Below are 22,931 nucleotides of genomic sequence, written 5' to 3'. Positions count from 1 at the left end.
GCTTGGTGGCAGTCACCTTTTACTCCCTGAGCCCTTTCACCGCTTCTCAACACTGTAGCTTTAATGACTATCTGTGGATTCCCTGTGTGCTCAGCTCATGGGCGTACCATCTCATGAACATGCGTGAACTAGCCCCTGAGTCAATGTGAATATCAATTATATAATTATCAATGTGTAGACATGCATTCAAGCAAGTACAAGACACCAAGTCTTCTTCCTCCTCATTTATTCCAGGGGTGCTGTAAACAGAGAGACGTCCCTTTGGCAGCTTTCCGGCTTCACCCGTCTCGGATGACATGACAGATTCTCCTTCATAGAAGGTACAAGAGGGGTGGGGAGACAGGGCATTCTGGATCCTTCCCTCTTCAGGAAGTGTGATCTCATCCAGATATGTCTGGTTTTCAGTAGAAGTGGCCCACGTTCCTCGGGACTGAGGAGTCCAGGCCGCTGTGCAGCCATATTTCTTGAATGATTTGCTCTCTGCGCTCAATCCTTTCTGCCAGCTCAGCGGCCTCTATGGAGCTGTAGGCTGGATACGAAGTCCTACAAAACCTGGACAGTTCCGCAGGAAACTCGGAGTCCGAGGACTCCTCCTCTTCCGCTTCCTCCTCGCTGTCCTCCTCGGCCTTGTCACTCGCTAGCACCAGATGCTCCCGTCCCTGTCCCAGCTCCTGGAAGTCCTTGGCACAGGACACTCTGACGACCAGGGCACACAGCGTGAGGACCAGGCCGACGCAGACACTAGACACAAACAGCAGGGCAGCTCTCTCGGGGTGGGCTGTGGGAAGAACAGAGAGAGGGAGGGTCTGAAAGGGTTAATTTTGGATTTGCCACCCATCCTGCCAGAGAAGCCATGGCAACAGGGACATGTGGCAAAATGGAGCTGACCCGGAGTTCTTCCCAAAAGGACACTATTATCAGGGAACAAACATTCAAATATGACCTTGTGGGGGACATATCAGATTCAAATTATAGCAAGTAGCCACCGACATTATGTAAAGCACAGGGCCTGAATGTGTTCCAATAAAACTTTATTGGTTTGAGCCGGGGGCTCTTGATTGAACACTTTTATAAATGTTCAAGCTGAGGCCAGAAGGAAGGCTACAAAGGCCAGCAGCCTCTTCGGGCAGAACCAGGACTGAATCCTGGGACTCCTGGAATGGGCTTTGGTGTCCCCAGCATTTTCTCGGTACCTCTCAGCTGCCCAGAACCCTTATCCAGGCACACGGTCATGCCTTTCATTGTGGGAAAAACAATGAAGACGGTTGTCTTCCCAGCTGCTGTCCTTCCCCAGAGGTCTGGACTGGAGTCTCTAAACTCCAGGGCACTAGAGTCCCTGGCAGTGAGGGATCGTGCAGTTGAGATGGAACCAGGACACTATCTTCCCGAAAGTGATACCTCCCAGCCAGCTCCCCTCCCACAGCCCACGCTGTCCCTAGAGTAACTCACTCATCTGTGCCACAATTTGTGACCCTACCCCTGCCTGGCATCTCCCCACTCCCTTTAAGACCCAGAGGTCTGAAATAGCGTTGGTTTTGGCTGAAGAAGGAACAATACACCACATCTGCCAAGCTATCATCAGTACAGTGTGAAGAGTCAACGTATACAAAGGATTCAGTCTTGCGGAGCCACACGTCCTTTGCGACAGAGAGCAGGGCCACTTTCACCTCTGGGAGTGGTGGCAGATGGCCTATCTGGAGGCGCTGACTCTCAGAACGAAGTCACTCAACAGGAAGGATGCCAAGGCCAGGGCATCAGGTCGGACCTTCCCTCCAGCTTCCCACAGATCAAAGCCGACTCCACCTCCCCCAACGTCACAGTTACCTTCTGACGTGCTTCAGATGTCGCTTGAGTGTCCCTCTCAGTTTATGTGTTGGAACTGATACCTCATGCGAGGGTGTAAGAGGGAAGAGCCGTAATTCTTTCCAAAGGTCGCTCACAGACCACGCCCTCTTATCCAAGCAGAGGTGCAGTGGTTGACCAGATCTCAGGCTCCATGGACTCAGGTCAGCGTCTCACTCTGCCACAAGCTTGATCTGTTACTCTACCTCTTTATGTATTTAAGGACTTTTTGTTCCACACTGAAGTCTGAATTTTGGGACACCACACATGCGGGGCTGGTGCTGGAGCACTGAGTCATACCCCGGCCCTATTTCTAAGGGATTGAGATTAATCAGATTGAGTGAGTCCTTGGGGTCCATCACACGCTACCACAAAATCAGTGTCCCCCCACCCCCAGGTGGCAGGGTCCGGGTTCTACCCCTGGGATTCATGGGTTCCTCTTGCCACCGGACTCTGTGGGGGCCAGTGGCCGAGGCTGGGGGAAGAGGAACAGCTTCCGGCAGTCCCAGTGGGAATAAAACTTCCTCTCCATATGGAGTGACGGTCACACAGCCACCAGAGTGTAGGCAGATGGCACCTTAGGGATGAGCTGGCCTAACCCCTGATGTAGCCTAGGACTTTCCAAAGCCACCACTGACTAGGACCTGGGCTTACACCGAAAGCATTTCCTCCATTTTCTAGAACCAATGGACCCTCTTCTATCATCTCTTAATAGAATGAGATGAATGAAGATGAACAGTCTCGGGATGAGGCAGTCTTTCTGTTGTGGTTGAACAGAACCTTCAGAGAGTTTCTGCTGTATTCTAAATTTAGCCCCAGTCCATCGCAGGCTAGAGGGAATGACCCCAGGAGCCTCAGAATGGGTGCCAGGGGCCTTTAGGCTCCATTTGCTCTTTAGATACTGGTCTGGGGCCAACACAAACTCCAGTTCAAATTTAGTCACACCCAGATAAGCCAGCAGAGGCCTCCGTCTAGGGTCCCTCTCTTGTGGGTCTTGGCAGGAGCCCTCGAGGAGGAAGAAGCACACAGTGTTTGGGGACAGGTCTGACAGCACTCAGGGATGTGACGGGACTGTCTGTCTGTCAGAGCTGGAGCCCGGGGACACTTTAGAGCACACGCCCACGTGACAGCACTCAGGGATGTGACGGGACTGTCTGTCAGAGCTGGAGACCCGGGGACACTTTAGAGCACACGCCCACGTGACAGTACTGTGCCGCTCTCTGTTTGTCTGTCCTGAGGGGGTCGTGCAGCTGCCTTTGGGATCTGTGATGAAATCCCTCCTCCTTCATACAGCTCCTCCGATGTCCTAGAATTCTGTTCTGAGAACCAACATGGTTGCCTTGGCTGTGCTCCCAGATCCCAAAGACACCCCCAAAGTTCTCATTCGGCTTGCCTGAGGCTGAACACACATGTACACACACCACAACCCCCAACAGTGGAACAGTGATTGAATATTGAGTCATGACAGGCAGGCCTGTAGGCACAGATGAGGTAAACACCCAAAGCCAGATGCCAATAAGACACTAATTTGGTGTTCTGGGAGGGGTCATTTATTTATTTCGAGAGCAAGACTAAATAAGTCCCTCATGCAGGGTGCAGTGGCTTCTGCTGAAGCGCCTAATGAACTGTATTCCTCAGAACATATACGTACATACATAAACACATGTGCACACACAGTACATACATAAACAAATGTGCACACACATACATGCATAAACACATGTGCACATACGCACATGCATAAACACATGTGCACACACGTACATGCATAAACACATGTTCACACAGTACATAAACACATGTGCACACACACGTACATGCATAAACACGTGTGCACACACGTACATGCATAAACACATGTGCACACACGGTACATACATAAACAAATGTGCACACACACGTACATGCATAAACACATGTGCACACACTGCCATCCCCCACCTGAAGTCCCCTGTATCACAAACATGTGCCACCAGCCTTACCTACATTCACACAAACAGTATACAGCATACATGTACCCCGCCCTACCACACACCACAAACACAAATGTCCATACACCAAATATATACCACACACACCACCCATCACACTTACCATGTCTATCACAGACACACACCAAACATGCCACAAGTACACATAGATAACACATATCACACACTCACATATACACACACACTCCACACACTCACACACACATACACACATGTGTGCACATCACACACATACTTTTCCTTTCTATGGGAAATGCCCTTGCAGATCACGTCAATGGCCAGAGGGAGCATGGTTTAGCAGAGACCTTAAGCACTCTTGTGTCCCTTCCGTCAACCTCAAATTTCCCTGTGCAGGTCAAGGCCCTTGGTTTTGGCTGCCCGGCTGCTTGTCCCTGTACTTCACTGCATAAACATGACAAAGCTACTTGGTGGCCTGACTTTCCCTCAGTTTACAGGAATATTCCCTGCTCAAGCCCTTGGCTCCCCAGCTGCTCTCACCAGTGGCCTCTCTATCAATGTGTCCTATCAAACAGGAGCCTGTGCCCAGCTGTTGGACCCTAGCCCTGAAGCAAGGCTTTTCAGACTCATGCCTGTCTTGGCTGTGACTTGCTGAGATGAACATAGTGAAACATCTCTCAAGAAAATTAAACAACATCCCATAGGTCTTCACACTAACAGGACGGAGCATTATTCTGGGTTGTAGAAGCTAACGAGACGGCTCTGGATAAAGGCTCTTGCCACGTAAGTCTGACAAGCTGAATTTGATCCCCAGACAGTGGTAGGAGAGAAGCAATTGCACAAAATTGTCCTCTGACATTCATATTCCTGCCATGGCATGCGTGCACCCACAGACACAGTTTACGTGTGTGTGTCCGTGTGAATGCACACCCACAGAGGCTGAAGAACGGTGTCAGGTTCCCTGAACTAGAATTACAGGCAATGGTAAGTCTCCTGACATGGATGTTGGGAACTGAACTTGGGTCCTCTGCAAGAGCAGCAAATACTCTTAACCACTGAGCCATCTTTTCAGATCTATTAAAAATAAGTTGTAAATTATTAGATGATGAAAGTATAAGGCAGCCATACTATCAACTTGGGATTTATTATTCAGCCATTTGTTAGCTACTCACTGTGTCCTGGTGCACCCCAGAACTGTCTAGACATGGAGATACGACAGAGATAAACTAGATGACAGCCGTCTGTCCTTAAGGAGAGTAGACAGGCAAACACACCATCCAGACATGTAGCAGGATGAGCACACGAAAGGACAGAGACAGGGATATTTACATCGCGCTGGGTAAGAGGTTCCAAAGCCTGAAGACAAAGTTCTTTGTAGAAGCTGACTGACAGCCTTGCCCCTCACCCAGCCTGAAGCTGGACACAGCCGCTGTCCATGGTGCCCTTGGAAAATGGCTCAACTCCTCTGACCCTACTTTAAGCGTAAAATTCAGGATCAGAACCCCACCCCTCAGAGTTGCTGCTCTGGACTGATCATGTTCCCCAAAGGCATGCTAATGCCCTAACCCCTAGTATGACTTTGCAGACAGAACTTTCTGGAGCTAATTAAGGTTAACAGAGTTCACCAGCAGGTCCTCATCTGATAGGACTGGTGGGTTTAGAAAAGTTCACACGCTCCTCTTCCCACCTCCACTACACCAACACACATGCACATAGGAGGCCGCAGCCAGCAGGTGGCTCTCTACACTCCAGAAGGAGGCTCTCGATCATGGGCTTCCTTCCAGCCTCCCTCCAGAACTGTCAGAAAATAGAAGTTGTTCCTTAAGCTCCAGTCTACAGTGTTTTGCTGTGGTGGCTAAGACCACCAAGGTGCCTGAGGAAAGATGGAATTCAGAAGCAGAAAACCCAGCATGGCTACACCTCAGGCAACAGCATCCCCGCTTTTCTTCATCATCATCCTCCACTTGAAGGGACTTTGAAACTGCAAACCACTTCCAAAATGGTGCCAGAGAATTGTCTGTATTCTGTCGATCATGTTTTAAATAAACACTGATTGGCCAGGCAGGAAGTATAGGCGGGTCAACCATTCAGGAAGTAGAGGTGGGGTGATGAGAACAGGAGAATTCTGGGTAAGAGGAAGCCCATTCCTCCCAGTCCTGCCGAGAACACTCAAAAAGCAGGATTTGACCTACCCCACTGAGAAAGGTACTGAGCCATGTGGCTAACATATACTAGAATAATGGATTAATATAAGCTACAAGAGCTAATAAGAAGCCTGAGCTAATGGGCCAATCATTTTATAACTCATAGAGACCTCTGTGTAATTTCTTTGGGGCTTACCAGCTGGGGGAACTGGGCAGGACAGAAACCCCAACAAGCAGCCCTCATGTTACACCAAAAGCTAGATGTTCACATTTGACTTTGACAGTCATCAGGAGCAGAAAGAATGGACACAGGAGAGAAATGTAAGGGGGGAAAAAAGACAAATAACCATGCAGGATAAGTCGTGCTCATGGGATAAGGCACGATTCACGGGAGGAATGCTGAGTGGGCAAATGATGCAGGGACGGGGTTCTGGGGCCAGGCTCTCTAGTTCCTGTGTTGAGATGTTTCTCTAAGCCTTGATTCCCATCAGAGGAAGCTCTACCCCATGTAAAACCAGCTCCATCAGGCTTACATAGCAACATGCACACATCCTCATACTGGGCTTTTACGGAAGATCTTGGAGTTTCTGGCCTCTACAGTTTTGATTAGTGTTCCCCTGAGACCTAGAGTTTGGCTTCCATGGTGGCCTTGGGGGGTGCTGTGGACTTTTAAGGGGTGGGGTCAATGGGAAGCCTTTAGGTCACTAGGCATGCACCATCAAGGGGATTGGAGGACCCTGCTCTATTCCTTTCCCTCCCTCTCCTCTAGTTCAAAATGCGATCACTCGTGACACCCACCCTCACCACAGCCCAAACCAATGGAGCCACTGGACCTTGAACTTGACCTCCAGAGCCATGAGCCAGGATGCACCTGCTTTTACTTGAGGGGTCCTGGGGCTTGTATTAAATAATGCGGCTGGATGACGGCGCCTTCCTTGAGCAGGAAGCCAGCGCTGAAACTTGCAGACAACATTCCAAGGTACAATCTGTCCTAGGTCATGCGGGAAGGGAGCAAGGAGTGCGCATTCCTCCTCAGAGAGGACTGCACACGGCCAGGCCTAGAGGACTGCACACGGCCAGGCCTGGAGCAAGCCGTCAGCCCTGGGAGATTAACCAGGAAACCTTGGCAACCACAGTCATTCTCTAGCCTCCTGAGGTGGCTGTCATCCCACGGCAGGACCTGTTTTGCTTCTTATGTGGTCTGCCTTGTTTTTCTTGCAGCTGTGAGTAGAATTCAATAATCCTAATTCTTAGATCTGGAGAATGCATTTCTGTTTTTCAAGGGGGGAATTCCTTTGGAGACCAAACCCTCAGCAGCTCAGTTTTATTCTTGCAGGTCACTTGGTTTTATGGCTGCAGCTGTATTTGCATCCCTGCCCTGTGCTTCACAACACTGCAGGTACACCTTAAAAGCTGCTTTTCTCTCGTTATCAGAGTATCCGTCAGTCAGGCGGCGAGTAAACCCTTCTGCACCCCAAGAAGCTCCCATTCGTTCACCTACCTCGAATGTAAGCAAACGCAGCCAGAGAGTTGCTGACAATAACACCATCTTTCCTCACAACCCGCGATCCACTTGGGTCGAATTTTATACCTGCAACATGCAAAGGCCGTTGGTCGGAGGAGTACGGGGTGTACCTGTCCTAAAAGCCCTGTTGACCCTCACCATTGGTCGGAAGAGTATGGGATGTACCTGTCCTGAAAGCCCTGTTGACCCTCACCATTGGTCGGAGGAGTATGGGGTGTACCTGTCCTGAAAGCCCTGTTGACCCTCACCATTGGTCGGAGGAGTACGGGGTGTACCTGTCCTGAAAGCCCTTTGACCCTCACCCGGGCCTGCCTCAAGAGTGAAAAGTCACAGATGTCACACCGCTGGGCTTCTGACTAAACTGTGGAAAACTCAACACTGAGTGCGGAGGCCTAAATGTGAACTGTCCCTATGGGCTCACGAGCTGGAAGGCTTGGTCCCCAGCTGGCAGAGCTGTTTGGGAGCCTGTGGACCCTTTAGAAGGTGGATCCTCACGGAAGGAAGTGGGTCGTGGAGGTCGGCTTTGAGGTTTATAACCTGACCCCGCTTCCAATTGTCCTCTGGTTCTTGACTGTCTCGCTATCCTGCCGCCATGATGAACCGCATCCTTTCCTAAACCATGAGCCAAAATCAAGCGTTGCTTTTCTCGGGTGTTCTGTCCCCGTCACAAGAAGAGCAGCTCGTCCATCTTTGAAAATGTCAAACGATTAAGAGGATTCAAAGCATTTCAAAGTGTCGGTTCCAACTTCAGGCGTAGCTCATGTACCCCGCTCCAGAACAGAACGTGCTAGTCCATGCCAAAGGCAATGGCACCCATCATGCCTCTAGGAGACTGGGTAAATAATGTCTCACCTTACCCAGGAATAGAATAGTGTCTGCGCTGTGGACTGAGATACCACAAACCTTGGGTTGTGGAGGTAGGCAAGGGAGGATTGTTTGTTTGATCTCTCTCTCTCTTTCTCTCTCTCTCTCTCTCTCTCTCTCTCTCTCTCTCTCTCTCTCTCACACACACACACACACTTGTGTGTGTGTGCGGCTGGCCTGCTTTTGGATGCAAGGGCACTGCCTGGATGGACACCAAGCAGGTGCCAATGGACCAGTGCTGGAGCTTGGGGAGCCCTGGGAGGATCACACAGGGCAGATGTCTCTAAGAAAGATGAAGATCTGGGGGCTGCACTCTTCAGATCCTTTAGGATGGGAGCCCTGTGGGGGGGGGGGGGGGGGGGGGGGGGGGGGGGGGGGGGGGGGGGGGAGCTGAGCTACGGAGCCTGGTAGACAGGGTGTTGTGAGCCAGAGTGTGGAGAATGCTCTGGGCTAAGGGTGGCTTCTGGTCTTGGCATTGCGTTTCCTATAGCAGGAAGGACACATGCCGCAAAGCACAGAGACAGCCCTCTGTGGCAGAGATGCCCACGAATTCAACCGCAGACAGAGAAAAAAGGCGCTCGGAAGAAATTTGAACGTGTACAGATTTCTTTCTTTCCATCATTTCTTAAACGAAAGAACACGACATGGCATTGACAATGTGACAAGGACTGTAAGCAATCTAGAGAGTACAGCAGGGTTGTGTGGGCTCGGTGTAAATACTGCTCTGTTTTGTTTAAGGGACTTTGCTGGTTTGAGCAAGCTGGAAAGTTCTAGAATCATTCCCTAAGACACTTTTATGAAAGAAAAGTATATAAGTTTATAAGTATATAAGTTTAAATAAGTATATAAGTTTATAAGTATATAAGTTTAAAAGGTATAAAAGTATATAAGTTTAAAAGTATATAAGTTTACTATACTTTACTTTCATAACTGGGGGCAGGCATAAGTAAAATAAATAACACAAGACAAAACCCTTGCTACCCAAAGTTAGCATCTTATGCATTCTGTGGGATCGCCACAGTTTCTGTGAAGAACTCAACAGGCTAAATTTGTCTGTACATCATTTAAAAAAAAATAGGAATTCAAGGCCGACCTGGTCTGCAGAGTGAGTTCTAGCACAGTCAAGGCTACCCAGAGAAACCCTGTCTCAAAAAAACATAAACCAAACAAATCCAGGCTGACAGCAACGTTCAGTGGGCTGAGCCGATGGTGTGAGCTCACCCCCAGGACTCAGAGTGGAAGGAGAGAAGTGACTTCTGTAACTTGTCCTCTGCATCCACACTCACATGTATCCATACACACACACACACACACACACACACACACACACACACACACACAATCAATGTTAAAAAATAAAATCAAGATATCTATGTCCCTATTTATACAGGTTAGGTGAGGAGCAGAGGGGAGAGTGACCTTTAAGGACTGGCAAAGTCAGCTGGCTCCGGGTCCCAGCTTTGCAACAGCTTCTTGTATAACCAAGAACTCAAGTTTTTCTGAGAAGATCTGCTCTTCAAGGTGATTTTATTATTATTGTCTTTTAGGGAGAAAAAGAGGCATGGAAGAGAATGGGGTAAACTTATTTTACTTTGATTTTAATTCTTTTTTGAAGTCAGACACTGGCTGCCATATGTGAGCACCAACCATACCCTGTTGGTACCACCAGAGCAGACCAACGTCTCGGGCCTTTCACTCCAGTCCTATGTGCCTGACTGCGCTCACAGGCTGTTCAACTTCACTTAAGAGGAAGTACTAAGAGTAAGCCATAAAAATTACCGTATTCATCATCTTTCTTCAGAGAAGGGTTTAGATTAGCAACGGCTGGGTCCACCGCTGTGAGTATGTTCTTGGGAACTAAAAATCAAAAAGAAGTATTTGAAATATGTGCATATTAAAAACACTTTTGCATTTAATATATATTCAAGGTACAATGTAGATAAAGAGTTGCAAAATACTTTTCAGGTCACTTATTGCCTCTCTCTCTCTCTCTCTCTCTATCACACACACACACACACACACACACACACACTGACACAAATGGCACATACGAGGTCGTCAAATGCCCAAGACAGGTGGAATCTTCGGCATATATTTGCAGTATTTTCCAAGGAGCTGGCATTGTGGAGACGGCCCAGAGGTGAACAGCGTATCTGATGCCGCGGAGGGCCCGAGTTTGTTCCCAGCACCACGCTGGTGGCTTAGCACTGCCTGTAAGTCCAGTCCCAGGGACCCACCTCCCTGTTCTGGGGATCTCTGCACAAACACACGCACATGCATATTTAATATAAACGGCTATTTTCTCTTAAAAGTTCCTAAAACTGGGAAAGCTGCGGTAGCAGAGTTTCAAGTTTGACGTTGGCTTGGGCTACACAGCAAGACCCCATCTCAAATAAAACCAACGAGGAAAATAAACAAACTATGGTACACTCAGCTAATGGAAAATGCTAGCAATAAAGGGAGCACAGGAATGAATCTCCGTGGGAGAAGCCAGGCCCCAAAACCATCTCTTGCCTAATTCCATTTCTGTGAGCAGCAGACGTGTGTGCGAGAAGTTTGCTCTAGAGACAGAAGTTGATTAAGGCTCCCAAAGGTGGTCAGGGTGCAGAGCATGGGACACTTCAGGACAGGGGCATGAAATTTGGGGACAGCCACACAGCCTTAAGTGCAGCGAAGTCCACCGAGGTGTCTCACGGTGGGAGGACGCCAGGTTGGAAGAATGCCCCAGAAAGCTGCTAATGGAGACAGGAACATATCTGAGAGACAGGAAAGCAAACTGACTTGTCAGGACCCCCTCCCCCCTCCTACTCTGCCTTTTCTCTGAACTTTCTCCTCACTTCTTCATAAACCAAGAGGAGCCAAGCAATCTGGGTTCACATGGTACACTAGACATAAGAAAGGATGTTTTGTGGGAGACAGATCAGCAAGGTCATCCTTGGCTATGTAGGGGGTTCATTCAGAACTAGCCTGGGCTACCTGAGATAGAGAGAGGGAGAGGGGGAGAGAGAGAGAGAAAGAGAGAGAGAGAGAGAGAGAGAGAGAGAGAGAGAGAGAGAGAGAGAGTTTCGAAGGGGAAACACACTGCTGCCAACTGGGAGAAGGGAGAGGATGCCAAGTATTCCAGCGCAGAAAATCGCTTATTTTCATTTTTGCTTCAGCCCAGATGATATCTAGTGGCAACAGGAAGTAGAAGTGAAGCCAACACAAACCAGGCGAGATCTGCAGCATTACTTTAGCGGAGACCTTGTAAGTCATCTCCAGCTACAAGAAAACCCCACTTCCTTTTCTGAGTGCTTAACTAAATTCTTCTGGAGACATCCCAGGACCAGCAAGCACAGAACAGCTCTAAGCCGTGAACCTCCCAATCCGGGAGACCCTGGTGCCTTTATGCCTAAGGATGGGGTGGCTTCCCGGAGAGCCACAGTGGAGATGCTGTGAGAGACCCTCTCGGCAGGCTGCAGGACACAGCACTGACCCCAGGAACACAGCAGCACCGGGAAAAATGCTTTCTACCTCAATAACCTCTTGTTCATCTCTGAGTCTCAAGAATACTCTCTCTGATCTCCTGGCAGCAGGAAAACCCTGGGTGTGTTGTCTTTCCCCACCAAATGTGGCATTTCTTTCTCAGGTCTGTCCCCTGGCTCTCTGTGAATGGCAGAGGCTATAGAGATTCAGAACTGCAGAGAGAAGCTCAAGGGGAAGGGAATTCTGGGATGAGCTTTGTCAACAACCCAGCAGATCACGCAGCTGTGAAACACAGGTCACCATAGGAAGCCTGCTTGTTTACTGTGTGATCATGGTACACGCCTGTAATTCTAGCGCCTGGGAGACAGGAGAGTCTGAAGTTCAGAGTTGTCTTTGACTATACAGTAACTTTAAGACCGCCCTGGATGACACGAGACCCTGTTTTTAAAAACTGGTTCAGAATGGATTATAGCGATGCCAGTATTCTTAAATTGCCTATGATGGCAGTTGCATAATTTTGCGGATATTCTAAAAACCATAGACTGTTTGTTTGACCAGGCACACTCTGCAATCCTATCTCAATAAAGCTGTTTCAATAACCAAAGCCTAATGAACAATATTCTTCAGGGGAGGCATCAAGTTCTTCGTTGTTGGGCTTCCCCATTTCCCTTCTCTTCCATGCTCATTTCAGAAGAACATCCAGTGTGTCGAGATTATAGACCAGACCACCACAGTATCCTGAAAACCGCTGCTGACTCGCTTTGAAGTGGTTTCCTGAAGATGGAATCCAAGTAGAACATGGATTTCACTTCCTTCTAAAGACACTGGACCAGCAAAGGGGCTGCTGCAACCCTGGGGAGCCTGTGCTGTACTGCATCCATGCTGAGGGCATGCAGCCAAAAGCTGTTGTCAGCACAGTGGGCTGTCAGTTAGGGCCTCCAAACGGTGCAGGAAGCCTAAGGAGGAGCCAACTCACAGGGCTCCAGCACACTTCAGGGCTCCCTAAGAACCAAGATAGAAACCGTCCCTTCTCAGTGACCTCAACTCTGTCCCCAGTTGCTTATTCTATCCCTACTCGCCCCATCCACAGCCAATCTGATTACCTGATGTGCTCCCAAAACAATTTTTGACCAAAGAAATCCCTATTGCTTATCTGATGTGAACGCCATACACAAGGCTAACTGAGAGAAAAGGTTTGGGGGTGTTGTGAGGTGACTCAGCGGTAACCAGCTGAGCTGTGGGGCTCTTTCTGTCAGCAACCGGGGCAGCACCCTTCAGGGCAAGTGCCGGTGTGAATAGACTCGAAGTGTCCCTTACTTTGATTTCAACTAAAAGCGTGCTGGGAAAGAGATGTTGTGTACAACCCAAAGCATTCCTATCTGTCGTGATCATTAATGCTGTTGCTTTGAGATAGGAAGTTCTAGGTAGTCCAGGCCAGCCCTTGAGTTCCCAGCACTCCTTCTGCCTCAGCCTCCTGAAGGCTGGGGTTGCGGGTGTGCGCTGCTCCGCCCACGTCCTGTTGCCATCTTTACGGCAGGAACTCCAGAGGAGTCTCCGTCCACCATTTTCACCTTTTAATGTCTACACCATGAAGCTGAGCTAATCCTAGGGATGTTTCAGCCATCTTTCCTGCTCACACTATGAACTCAAACTGAGCATGCTCAGTACTGTAGACCACCCCCAAGGTGCTTTCCTAGGTAGAAGCTTGAAAGACTCTAGTGCACTCCTTAATTGCTGCAGCCAATAAACCTCTCTTCGTTCTTCCCTCTTTTGCTTGTGCTCATTGGCCATGCATGGCCCACTATGTGCAATTAAAGTGTCACACACACTCCTGTTTGGGCGTAGCTACCATCTCCCGACAGGCATGTGTTCACAGAGCTGGCCGAGGGTTTTTTCTTACCACAGGCGTAGGAGACAGTGAGGTATTTTTTCACTCCTGGAAGACAGGGGCTCCCGAAGTGGTAGTTATCGACGAGGACCTTACATCTCTGCTTCCCATAGCACCTCCTGGACAGGACTTGTAACGCCGTGTAAGACAGGCAGTCTGGAAGGGAAGGGACGGTGAGAGCGTCAGGCTGGTCGCACTTGGCCGTACAGCCTACAGCACTTGCTGTACATACATGCACCAAACTTCCGGTCAAACAAAGACTGTTTCTCTGCATATCTGTCTTGTTGAATCACCCAAGATGCTCTGCACTAGCTTGGCCATCAGCCTTCAGGATGCCCCGAGCTCGGCCTAAGGACCTGCTGTCACCACCTTGAAACTCTGATGTAGTCGTTGTCAATGCACCTGGATGTCTGCCTTGCCCTGGGCTCTGCAGCCTGGCATTGGCCGTAGATGCAAAGCCCCGAATTAGGCTCTTATTTACTTCATGGCCACGATGCTTTGAAGTATTTGCCTTGTTTAAGACTTCCTTCTGCATGACCACAGGCTCCATGTGGGGTATGTCTATGTTGTTCATCATCCGGTTCCCACAGCCCAGTCACTGTAGGACCCCGGTAAGCAGCTGATAAACAGATGGAAGAAGGAGCTAGTAAACAGGCACAAAATCACACGTCATTATGGTGGGTGGATTAGCTATGCCATGCTTTGGTGGTTCCCTGCAGTGTTGGGGGGTGGGGCTGAGATGTGTTGGGGGCTGAGATAGCTCAACCGTCAAGGGCACTGCCTGCTCTTCCAGGCCATCTAAGGTGTTCACAGAATCCACATGGAATAGCTCACAGCTGCCTGTAAACCCAGGAGAATCTGGTGTCATCGCTGGGAACTGAACTCAGGACCTCTGGAAGAGCAGCCAGTGCTCTTAACTGCTGAGCCATTTCTCCAGCCCCACACTTCTTTTAAGGTCCTTCCCAAGGTCTTGAGGATTAGCATGGTTTCAAAATGGAAGAGTATGCACATGCATGCTTGGCTTACAAACAATTCTTCTGAGATAGCGTCTCATTCTACATAGTGCCCAGGTTAACCTTGAACCTGTGACAATCCTCCTGCCTCTGTCTTCTAAACGCCAAGACTGCACGTGTGAGCCACCATGCTTGGTAGCTTCCTTAATGTGCTCTGTTTGTTTTGTCTTCGAGACAAGATCTCACCGTCTATCCCAAGCTAGATTAGAACTGGTGACCCCCTGCCTCAGTGTTCTAAATCTTGGTATTATGGGCCTGGACTTAAGTTTCTTAAATGCAAAACTAAAAATCCGTGTTGAAATGGAAGCCGGCGTTTGAACGGTGAGAGTCTTGGGGTATGTTGTTTACAGTGTAAAAGTTTCCGCAATGGTATTCCAGTTATTCTTGTAAAACTTAGCTTTACCCAGAAACTAGGGAGGGAAGGTTTCTCCTCTCAGACACTATGGAGGGTTTATGCTTTCAATATTCTACCACTTTATTTATTTATTTATTTATTTATTGCTTTGTAGGCATGCAAGGCAGGGTAGATATGTTTTTGTTGTCCTCAGCAGCTTCGTTATAATTTAGTCTTCTGAGTTAAGAATATTTACCAGTTTTTTTTTTAACTGTTCAGGGGCTGAAGAAATGGCTCCACCCTAAGTTTGGTTTCCAAGCTCACATTGAGATCCTGACACCCCCTTCTGGCCATCTCAAGTACTCAAGTACACAGATATGGCACACACACACACACACACACACACACACACACACACACACAAATAAAATCTTTTTAAAAAGTTCTGTTTCTTCTAAGGCACAATTTGTATGTATGAGCCAGACTAAAACCAGCCCCATCTCCACTGGCCTTCCTTCCCCTCTCCCTTAAGTAGGAAAGTCTGTGATTCTCTAGGGAGTGAAGGTGAATACGGTCTCTGTAGATATTGCCTGTACAGGGAAGACTGTACCTGTGAGAGGTTCAAAATTTGTCTTAGGAATCTGAGGTTGTAAAATACAACTCTTATTTTTGCTTTTTACATAACTTCATGTTTTCATGTATAAATAAAACAACACAGGAGAGAAAAAATCCCCGGCAAATGCTGCTCTTTGGGAAGGAACGCCCCTGAGCTCGTTAACCTTTCTGAGCTGGGTTGTAGGTGCACATGCCTGGAGGTGCTGGCAAGAGGATCAGGAACTTGTGGCATTCCTGGGCTATATGAGACCCTCCTTTCAAACAAGGAGAGATGGACCGGCAGTTAAGAGCACTTGCTGTTTTTGGAGGGAGCTTGGTTGTGTTCCCAGCACCCACACAGTGGCTCACAATTGTCTGTAACTCCAGTTCCAGGACATCTAATGCTGCCTTCTTCTGACCTTCATAGGCACCAGGCCCACATGTTCATATATGCAAGCAAAACACTTACATACATAAACTAAACAAATGAATCTAAAAACGTTTAAAAGAACATCCCTTTGTGACTTTCCTCTGTAAAAGGCCTTCCCCCCTCAATGGTGTCACACATATTTAACTTTGCATGGGGCTCTTCCCCTTTATCAATACATTTGTGACCATGTAAACATAAACTCTATTTTCAGATTTTTATTTTTAAGTGTGTGTGTGTGTATGTGTGTGTGTGTGTGTGTGTGTGTGTGTGTGTGTGTGTAGGTCAGTGTGCGGGTGTGTGCATGTGAATGCTGGCACCTGTGGAGGTCAGAGGTCTTGAGATGATCTAGGGGCTGATGTCACAGGTGGCTGAGAATCTGGTCTGGGACCTTGGCAAAAGCAGTGCATGCTGCTAACCACCGAGCCACCTCTCCAACCCCACCAGCTTAGTTATAAAGAGCTGCCTTGTTTCTCATCTGCTTGTAAACCCTGTGCAACATTCAGATGCTATCCCTCCCCATTTTTTTTTCCTTTTTTGGTTTTTCGAGACTGGGTTTCTCTGTAGCTTTGGAGCCTGTCCTGGAACTAGCTCTTATAGACCAGGCTGGCCTCGAACTCGCAGAGATCCGCCTGCCTCTGGGATTAAAGGCGTGCGCCACCACGCCCCCGCCCCCATTTTAACACAATAAGCGATGTCACGTTGAACCTGCTTAGAGCTAGACGTTTGCATGCGAATATGGGACTTTCCGCGGGAATTCTTTGTCTTAGTTGCTCGGCCAGAGAGTGCCGGAGGATGAACCCTGAGACACACTGACAGGCTGATATTTAGGGAAATAGTGCCATTGTGTACTACTGATGGAAACAAATGTTCTAGAAAGCTGACATTTCTTAGAGCTATGAAGAAATAGATGCCTGACCATTTTTCTTTTTTAGAGGTGGTTGCTATTAGTGTTTTTTTTTTTTTTTTTTTTTTTTTTTTTTTTTTTTTTTTTTTTTTTNTTTTTTTTTTTTTTTTTTTTTTTTTTTTTTTTTTTTTTTGAGCCAAGGTCTCATGTTGCCTGGGCTGGCATCAAACTCAGTTTGTAGCTGAGGATGGCCTTGAACTTCTGTTCCTCCTGCCTCCATCTCCCCAGTCCTGGTATTATAGACATGCATCACCATGCCTGGTTTATGCAATGCTGCCATCAAACCAGAGCCTGGTGCCTTCTGGGCAAGCACTCTCCCAACTGAGTTACGTCCTCAGGGCAGCCTGAACATAGGCTTAAAGACTAACAGAGAAAAAACACAGCCTTCCAGGTCTAGGATAGGAGGACCCCTGCTTAAACAATCTGAGCATACTCCATACTCTAGTGAGAGAACTTACCCCCAAAGACTTCATCTCTCACCAGAGCATTTATCTTAGCCGTGACTTCAGGAAGTGGCCAAGGTAGCTCAGGGCTGACTCAGGGCTGGCTGAGCCCTTGTGGGTGCCGAGCTCAGAACCATTCCCAGGCTTTTGCAGTTTCTTTAAAGGTGGTTATGGCCCCGCCCACACAGGTTTTGCGTTCCCTGTCTGACGCTGCCAAGCTCCCTCCTCCCCAATACATGTGATAACAAGATACTCTGCCATTTGAATTCTTGCTTTCTGGCAATTGTTTAACACTATGACTGAAGTTAATCACTCTTGCAAGCCAGTGTTTATTTAGATAATTGGACTGGCTGCTCTTAAGTGGCCCTGTCTTGGCAGTGGAGAGTTCCTGGCACCTTGATCTTGGCTGAAAAGTCCAGGCCTGCCCACACTTGGCCTTGGGACAGCCTTAGCTTAGCCTTTGAGGCCCATTGTGTGGTTTCTCATTCTCTTATTAAGGAAACAGCAGAATCCCTGGAGCCCACCCAGAAAATGTGACCATAGCAGGAAATGACACACCGTGGCTGAGGCACACCCCGGTGCCCCGTTCTTTGGGAAGGCTCCCTCCTGGCTCGAGTTAAAGGGCTGCTCTGACTGGTGCTCACAGGCTGGTGATGGCCCATTGAACTCGTGTCTTTTCTGCACTGCATTTCCCCTTTTCCCAGATGACCTTAGTGGTAACAGGCCTGGCTGGCTTCAAGATCTTTCAGAAATGCCTCTGGCTGGGCCGTCCTCAATGCAAAGAAGTCAGACCTCATTGTGTTTGACCCCATAGGACTATAAAAGATGTCACTTTCTGTTGGCACTCATTAGCTGTAGCCATCCGTGCTGATGTTCATTTGCTGGGGTAGCAGCAGCATATGAGCCTCACGCCCGGAAGCCAAGACTGAGGAGTCAGCAGGGCTCTGGCTCCCTGGGGCCTCGAGCTGACTTGTCTGCCTTCACGTGGCTTTCCCACTGCACACGCCTGTGTCCCGACTGCCTGAATCTGATCGGGCCAGGGTCCTCTTGAATGAGCCCACGTCAACTTAATCTCCCCTTTATAGGTTTTATCCCTAAGCCAATGCAGATTCTCAGGCACTGGCAGTAAGGATTCCAGTGTGCGAGTTTTAGTGGGCATCATATGGTATTCAACATGGTTCACAGCCATAGTTCTCTCCAGGGATTTTTTATGCCCATGAATTCCCTCTGCCCACATGCACCAGGCCGGATCTGTGCAGTATGGCAGAGAGAGATGATTGACTTCTTATTCTTTTACACCCCGTTCCCAGAAGCCAGCTCCCACTTCACAAAGACAGCCCGGGCCTGTGAGGGGAGAAACTGAAGCCTATTACCACAACCAGTGCCAACTTCCTACCGTATCAGTTGGCCACCTTGGAAGCTCGGCCGTCCAACCAGAGCTGTAACCTCGGGAGACCTCCCCACATCCAAGGCAAGAGCCTCCGCTCTCAGATGCCCCTGAATTCCTATCCCACAGAAGCCGCAAGATGATAGCGTTTTATCAGAGCCCATTAAAGCGTGAAGTGTTTTATTACTTAGCAATAGGAAGTGAATACACGGGCTGATATTTTGGAATGAGTGGCTTAGGTAGTAGCTTTGGGACAGGGCGGTGGACCGGTTAGGAGGATCTTGATGAGAATTTTGGAGAAAAATTAGTGGTTTTGATGGAAACCCCAGCACCGAGCATCCTTATACCCTGAAGTCAAGAGAAGCTCCAGTGTGACTGTCCCCGCCGAAGCCCAAATGGGGACAGCAGGCTAGATGTTTCCCCAGGTGTCTGCCCTGCTCCAGCCATTGATTTGGGCATCAAGCAACGTCTGTTTATCTTTCTCTCGGCTATGGCATAGGAACAGTCTACCTGCAGGAAACGGTTGTCAGAAGTCCTGCCCTAGATGAGGCTGTGATGTGCAACCAGCACAGATGACCTCAGCGCCCACCTTCCCATGCTTGGCCTGGCCTGCTGTGATGCGCAACCAGCGCGGATGACCTCAGTGCCCATCTTCCCATGCTTGGTCTGGCCTGCTGCCTTTCAGGAGGGAAATGGGGGCCACTGTCTTCTCTAGGGCCCTAGAACACAGCCACAGTGTAAACACTCTCATGTCCTGTGCTCAGTAAGACAGCATGTCCCCATTGATAGCCAGGCCCTGGGCAGCCCTGGGGATGCTTGGCACAGCACAGTAGCATCATCCCTGTGACTTCGAGGGTGGAGCACACACAGTGAGGTCCACCATGGGGAGTCCTCTCCTAGTCACTCTGTCAGCTCCTCTGGAAATGGTTCTACACGTGACACGGAATCTAAAGTGGTCAGCACTAATGGAACTCGGGGGACTCTTACTAATAATACATTAATCCCAGCACTCAGGAGGCAGAAGCAGGCAGATCTCTGTGAGTTCGAGACCAGCCTGGTGGTCTAAAGAACTAGTTCCAGGACAGCCAGGGCTACACAGAGAAACCCTGTCTCAAAACAGAACAAAACAAAACAAAACAAAAAATCCTTTAAAAGGAGACATAAAGTTGGGAGAAAGACAGGATGGGAGGTCCAGGGGGAGCTGGATGGCGGCAGTAGGAGTATATGACTGTATACATGTATACTGTGTACACGTATGGAGATTCTAAATAGTAAGTAAAATGTCATTTTTAAACCAATAGCCAGTCACATGTAGCAAACCTAAGCTACAAGTTCAGAAATATTAGAATGTGGGTTATCCTCTGCTCTACTAGAAACTTGAAAAAAGTTTATGAGCTTGTTCAATCAGTCAAGACTCCAGCAGGGAGGAAAGGAGAGGCTAGAGACGAGAGTACCCACTACCCATGCCAAGCAGGGGGACAGGCTCACAGCCATCCGTCATTCGAGGAGGGCAAATTAAAGCAACGTTACGGGCTGTTTATAAACCTTCAGAAAAATCAAGCATCAGACAGCCAAAGTTGCAGGGCAACCCAAACGTCTACCTCACTATTTATATATGCAAATTGGTACACATGAGCTTGCACATGCAAATTGGTAAGTTTATACATATAAGTCAGGAAGCATCTGATGATATAAATAGACCCCACCCTCTTTTGATATAAAACATGTGAGAATTTATCCCAGAGACATAGCCTATTAAAAAAACTACCATCACATAGTCTTCAAAATGTATTCTGAAACTCAGAAACAACAAAACCCTCCCAGAGGGGAGTCCTCTGAGCAAGATGGCAGATAGTGTTGGGGGTCACCTGGCCACTCAGAAGAAGACCACTGCTATAAAGTTAAAGGAAAACGGGCTAAAGGAGAATTACAAAATTCATTCTTAGACATTAGGGCTTAAGAGAAACTCAGAAAAATAAATATCTTGTCATTTGATTGGTAAAATTGTATCTGAATCTTATTATTATTACTGTTTGATGTTCCTGTGTTTGTGCCAAACACAACGATGATGTTTTAAAAAGTTCGAGAAACATCTTCCTCCCAGCCTTTGAATGCTGAAGCCATGCTGAGCTGTTGGTGAAAGCCAGAATGGTCCTTAGCCGCTATATGCCTGACAGGCTTTCTCATCTCCACCAAAGCGTGGGCTTCCAGAGGGCCGTGCTGAATCTAAAGCATGCAGACCCGCCAGACTTCAGTTCATATGCATAGGAAAATACACAACCCAATCTGAAAGCCAGATGCTCCACCAGGGCTCCCCTTCAGAGGCCCCTGATGAGAACCAGCCCTCAGTTCTCGTATGCGCATCCATCTGAGCCCATGCCAGGTCTAGGGTAAAGGCCAGTGAGCCTTTCCCCTTCTTCAAAGCCATGTGCCTGGGCCACGGGAATGGCTGGAACAGCGAGCAGAGGTCTCTCTCTCTCTCTCTCTCTCTCTCTCTCTCTCTCTCTCTCTCACACACACACACACACACACACACACACTGGCAGCCTGTGGCCCGGATGTGGCCTATAGGCATGTTTTCTTTGGCTTGTTCAATGTTTTAAAAGTTGGAACATTTCACTTTTTTTTTTTTTTTAAATCTGGATTTCCAGAATCTCAGGAAAGCTCAGAGGCCATGTTAGCGTCAGACCCACATCACAGCCTGCAACCTAGAGGGTGGACACACGGCCGTGCTTACAAGGGACTCTGATTCATTCACCCACCAAGGATTCACAGGGCACCCATCCTGTGACAAACATTGCTCTGGCCACTGAGAATCCCCACAGTCCCTACAAAGCTGAGCCTTTGCGAGGATGAGCCACCCATTCATGGCATGGAGGTTTCCACAATGAAGACAGAGCTGGCAACAACAAGGTGATCTTCTGGCAAGTGACAGGGAAACCTCCCCAGTGTGACATTCAGGGTGACTCCTGAGCAGAGTGACAGAGCTGACCATACATAGGTGTGGTGAAAGAACAGCCCAAGTCAAAAGAACAACTTGCGCACAGGCCTGGGAGCATGGAAGGACACAGAAGCTACAGAGGTCATGAGGGGAGGCCATAGAGAAACAGGACTACAGCGGGCTACTAAGTCTGGTTACGATGGCAGGGTGCAGGGTTTTACACAGCAGGGGTGTGGTCTGTTTAACTTAAGGGAAATCTTCCAGATTCTGCTCAGTGGAGAAAGGAGGGAGCCTAGTGGTCCAGATGAGAGATGCTGAGAGATGCCTGGGAGCCAAGAGATCAAATTGGAGGTCTGCTGTCACCAGGGGGAGACCTTAGGGTCAGAGAGGAGGTGGATGGGCTACCTCGGGAGACATGAGTATGCTTTGTCAGTTGGATGACGTTAAGTATATTTATACAAAAGGGACAATCTGATGAGTTTATGGGGAGTACTGGCTGGGTGCAGTCAGCAACCTTGATACAGTTTACCTGTCCAAAGAGCAAAGGCTTCTTAGCATCCAATTTGACAAAGAAATATTAGCCTGCAAAGGTTTGCAACTTCTAAAAGATTTATCTATTTTTATTTTATGAGTGTCTCTGCATGCATGTATGTATGAACACTGGAAAGGTGCATGGAGACCAAAAGGGGTTGTCCGTTCCTCTGGAGCTGAAGTTCTATGCAGTCATGAGCCACCATGTGGGTGCTGGGAACCAAACCTGAGTCTCTGCAAGAGCAGCAAATGTTCTTAGCCATTGAGCCATCGTTCCAGCTCCAGTTTATAGCTTTACAGTCCTTTTAAAAAAGTGTGTGTGTGTGTGTGTGTGTGTGGTGCATGCCTGCATAGAGGCCAGAGGTCAACATTAAGCATGTCCGTCTTCTGTGTTCCCCTTTATTTATTTATTGACAGAGGGTCTCTCACTAAATCTAGGTCTCATCAGTTAGCTAGATTAGCTGACCCAAAAGATCCGGGTACCTCCCTTTGTCTGCCTCTTAGTAATGGGATTGCAGGAGTGCACTCCCACACTTGACTTTTCAAAATGTGATTGCTAGGGACTAGAACTTAAGTCCTTATGCTTGCATAGCAAGCATTTTACCCACCACGCCATCTCTTCAACCCGAAGGTTGGTAACTTGGCATGCATGGTTCTGACCGGAGGAATGAGTATGG

General features: G+C 48.4%; 1 protein-coding gene across 3 annotated transcripts in view; it reads right to left on the bottom strand.

Moving 5' to 3' along the window:
• Positions 1-209: 209 nt before the first annotated feature.
• Eva1c (eva-1 homolog C) overlaps positions 210-22,931 on the bottom strand; it is a 75,619-nt gene continuing 52,897 nt past the window's right edge. For all 3 annotated transcript variants that reach the window (XM_050164804.1, XM_050164805.1, XM_050164803.1), the window contains 4 exons: positions 13,690-13,833; positions 10,104-10,181; positions 7,437-7,526; positions 210-778 (listed from right to left, as the gene is read on the bottom strand). In XM_050164804.1, the coding sequence (XP_050020761.1) occupies positions 402-778; positions 7,437-7,526; positions 10,104-10,181; positions 13,690-13,833 (689 nt within the window). In that variant the 3' untranslated portion in view covers positions 210-401. The remainder of the gene's footprint in view (positions 779-7,436; positions 7,527-10,103; positions 10,182-13,689; positions 13,834-22,931) is intronic.

This window comes from Alexandromys fortis, unplaced genomic scaffold (genome assembly GCF_014885135.2).
Source record: "Alexandromys fortis isolate MF-2015 unplaced genomic scaffold, M_Fortis_MF-2015_v1.1 scaffold_162, whole genome shotgun sequence".
Lineage (NCBI taxonomy): Eukaryota > Metazoa > Chordata > Mammalia > Rodentia > Cricetidae > Alexandromys > Alexandromys fortis.
This window is presented reverse-complemented; position numbering and strand designations above follow the sequence as displayed.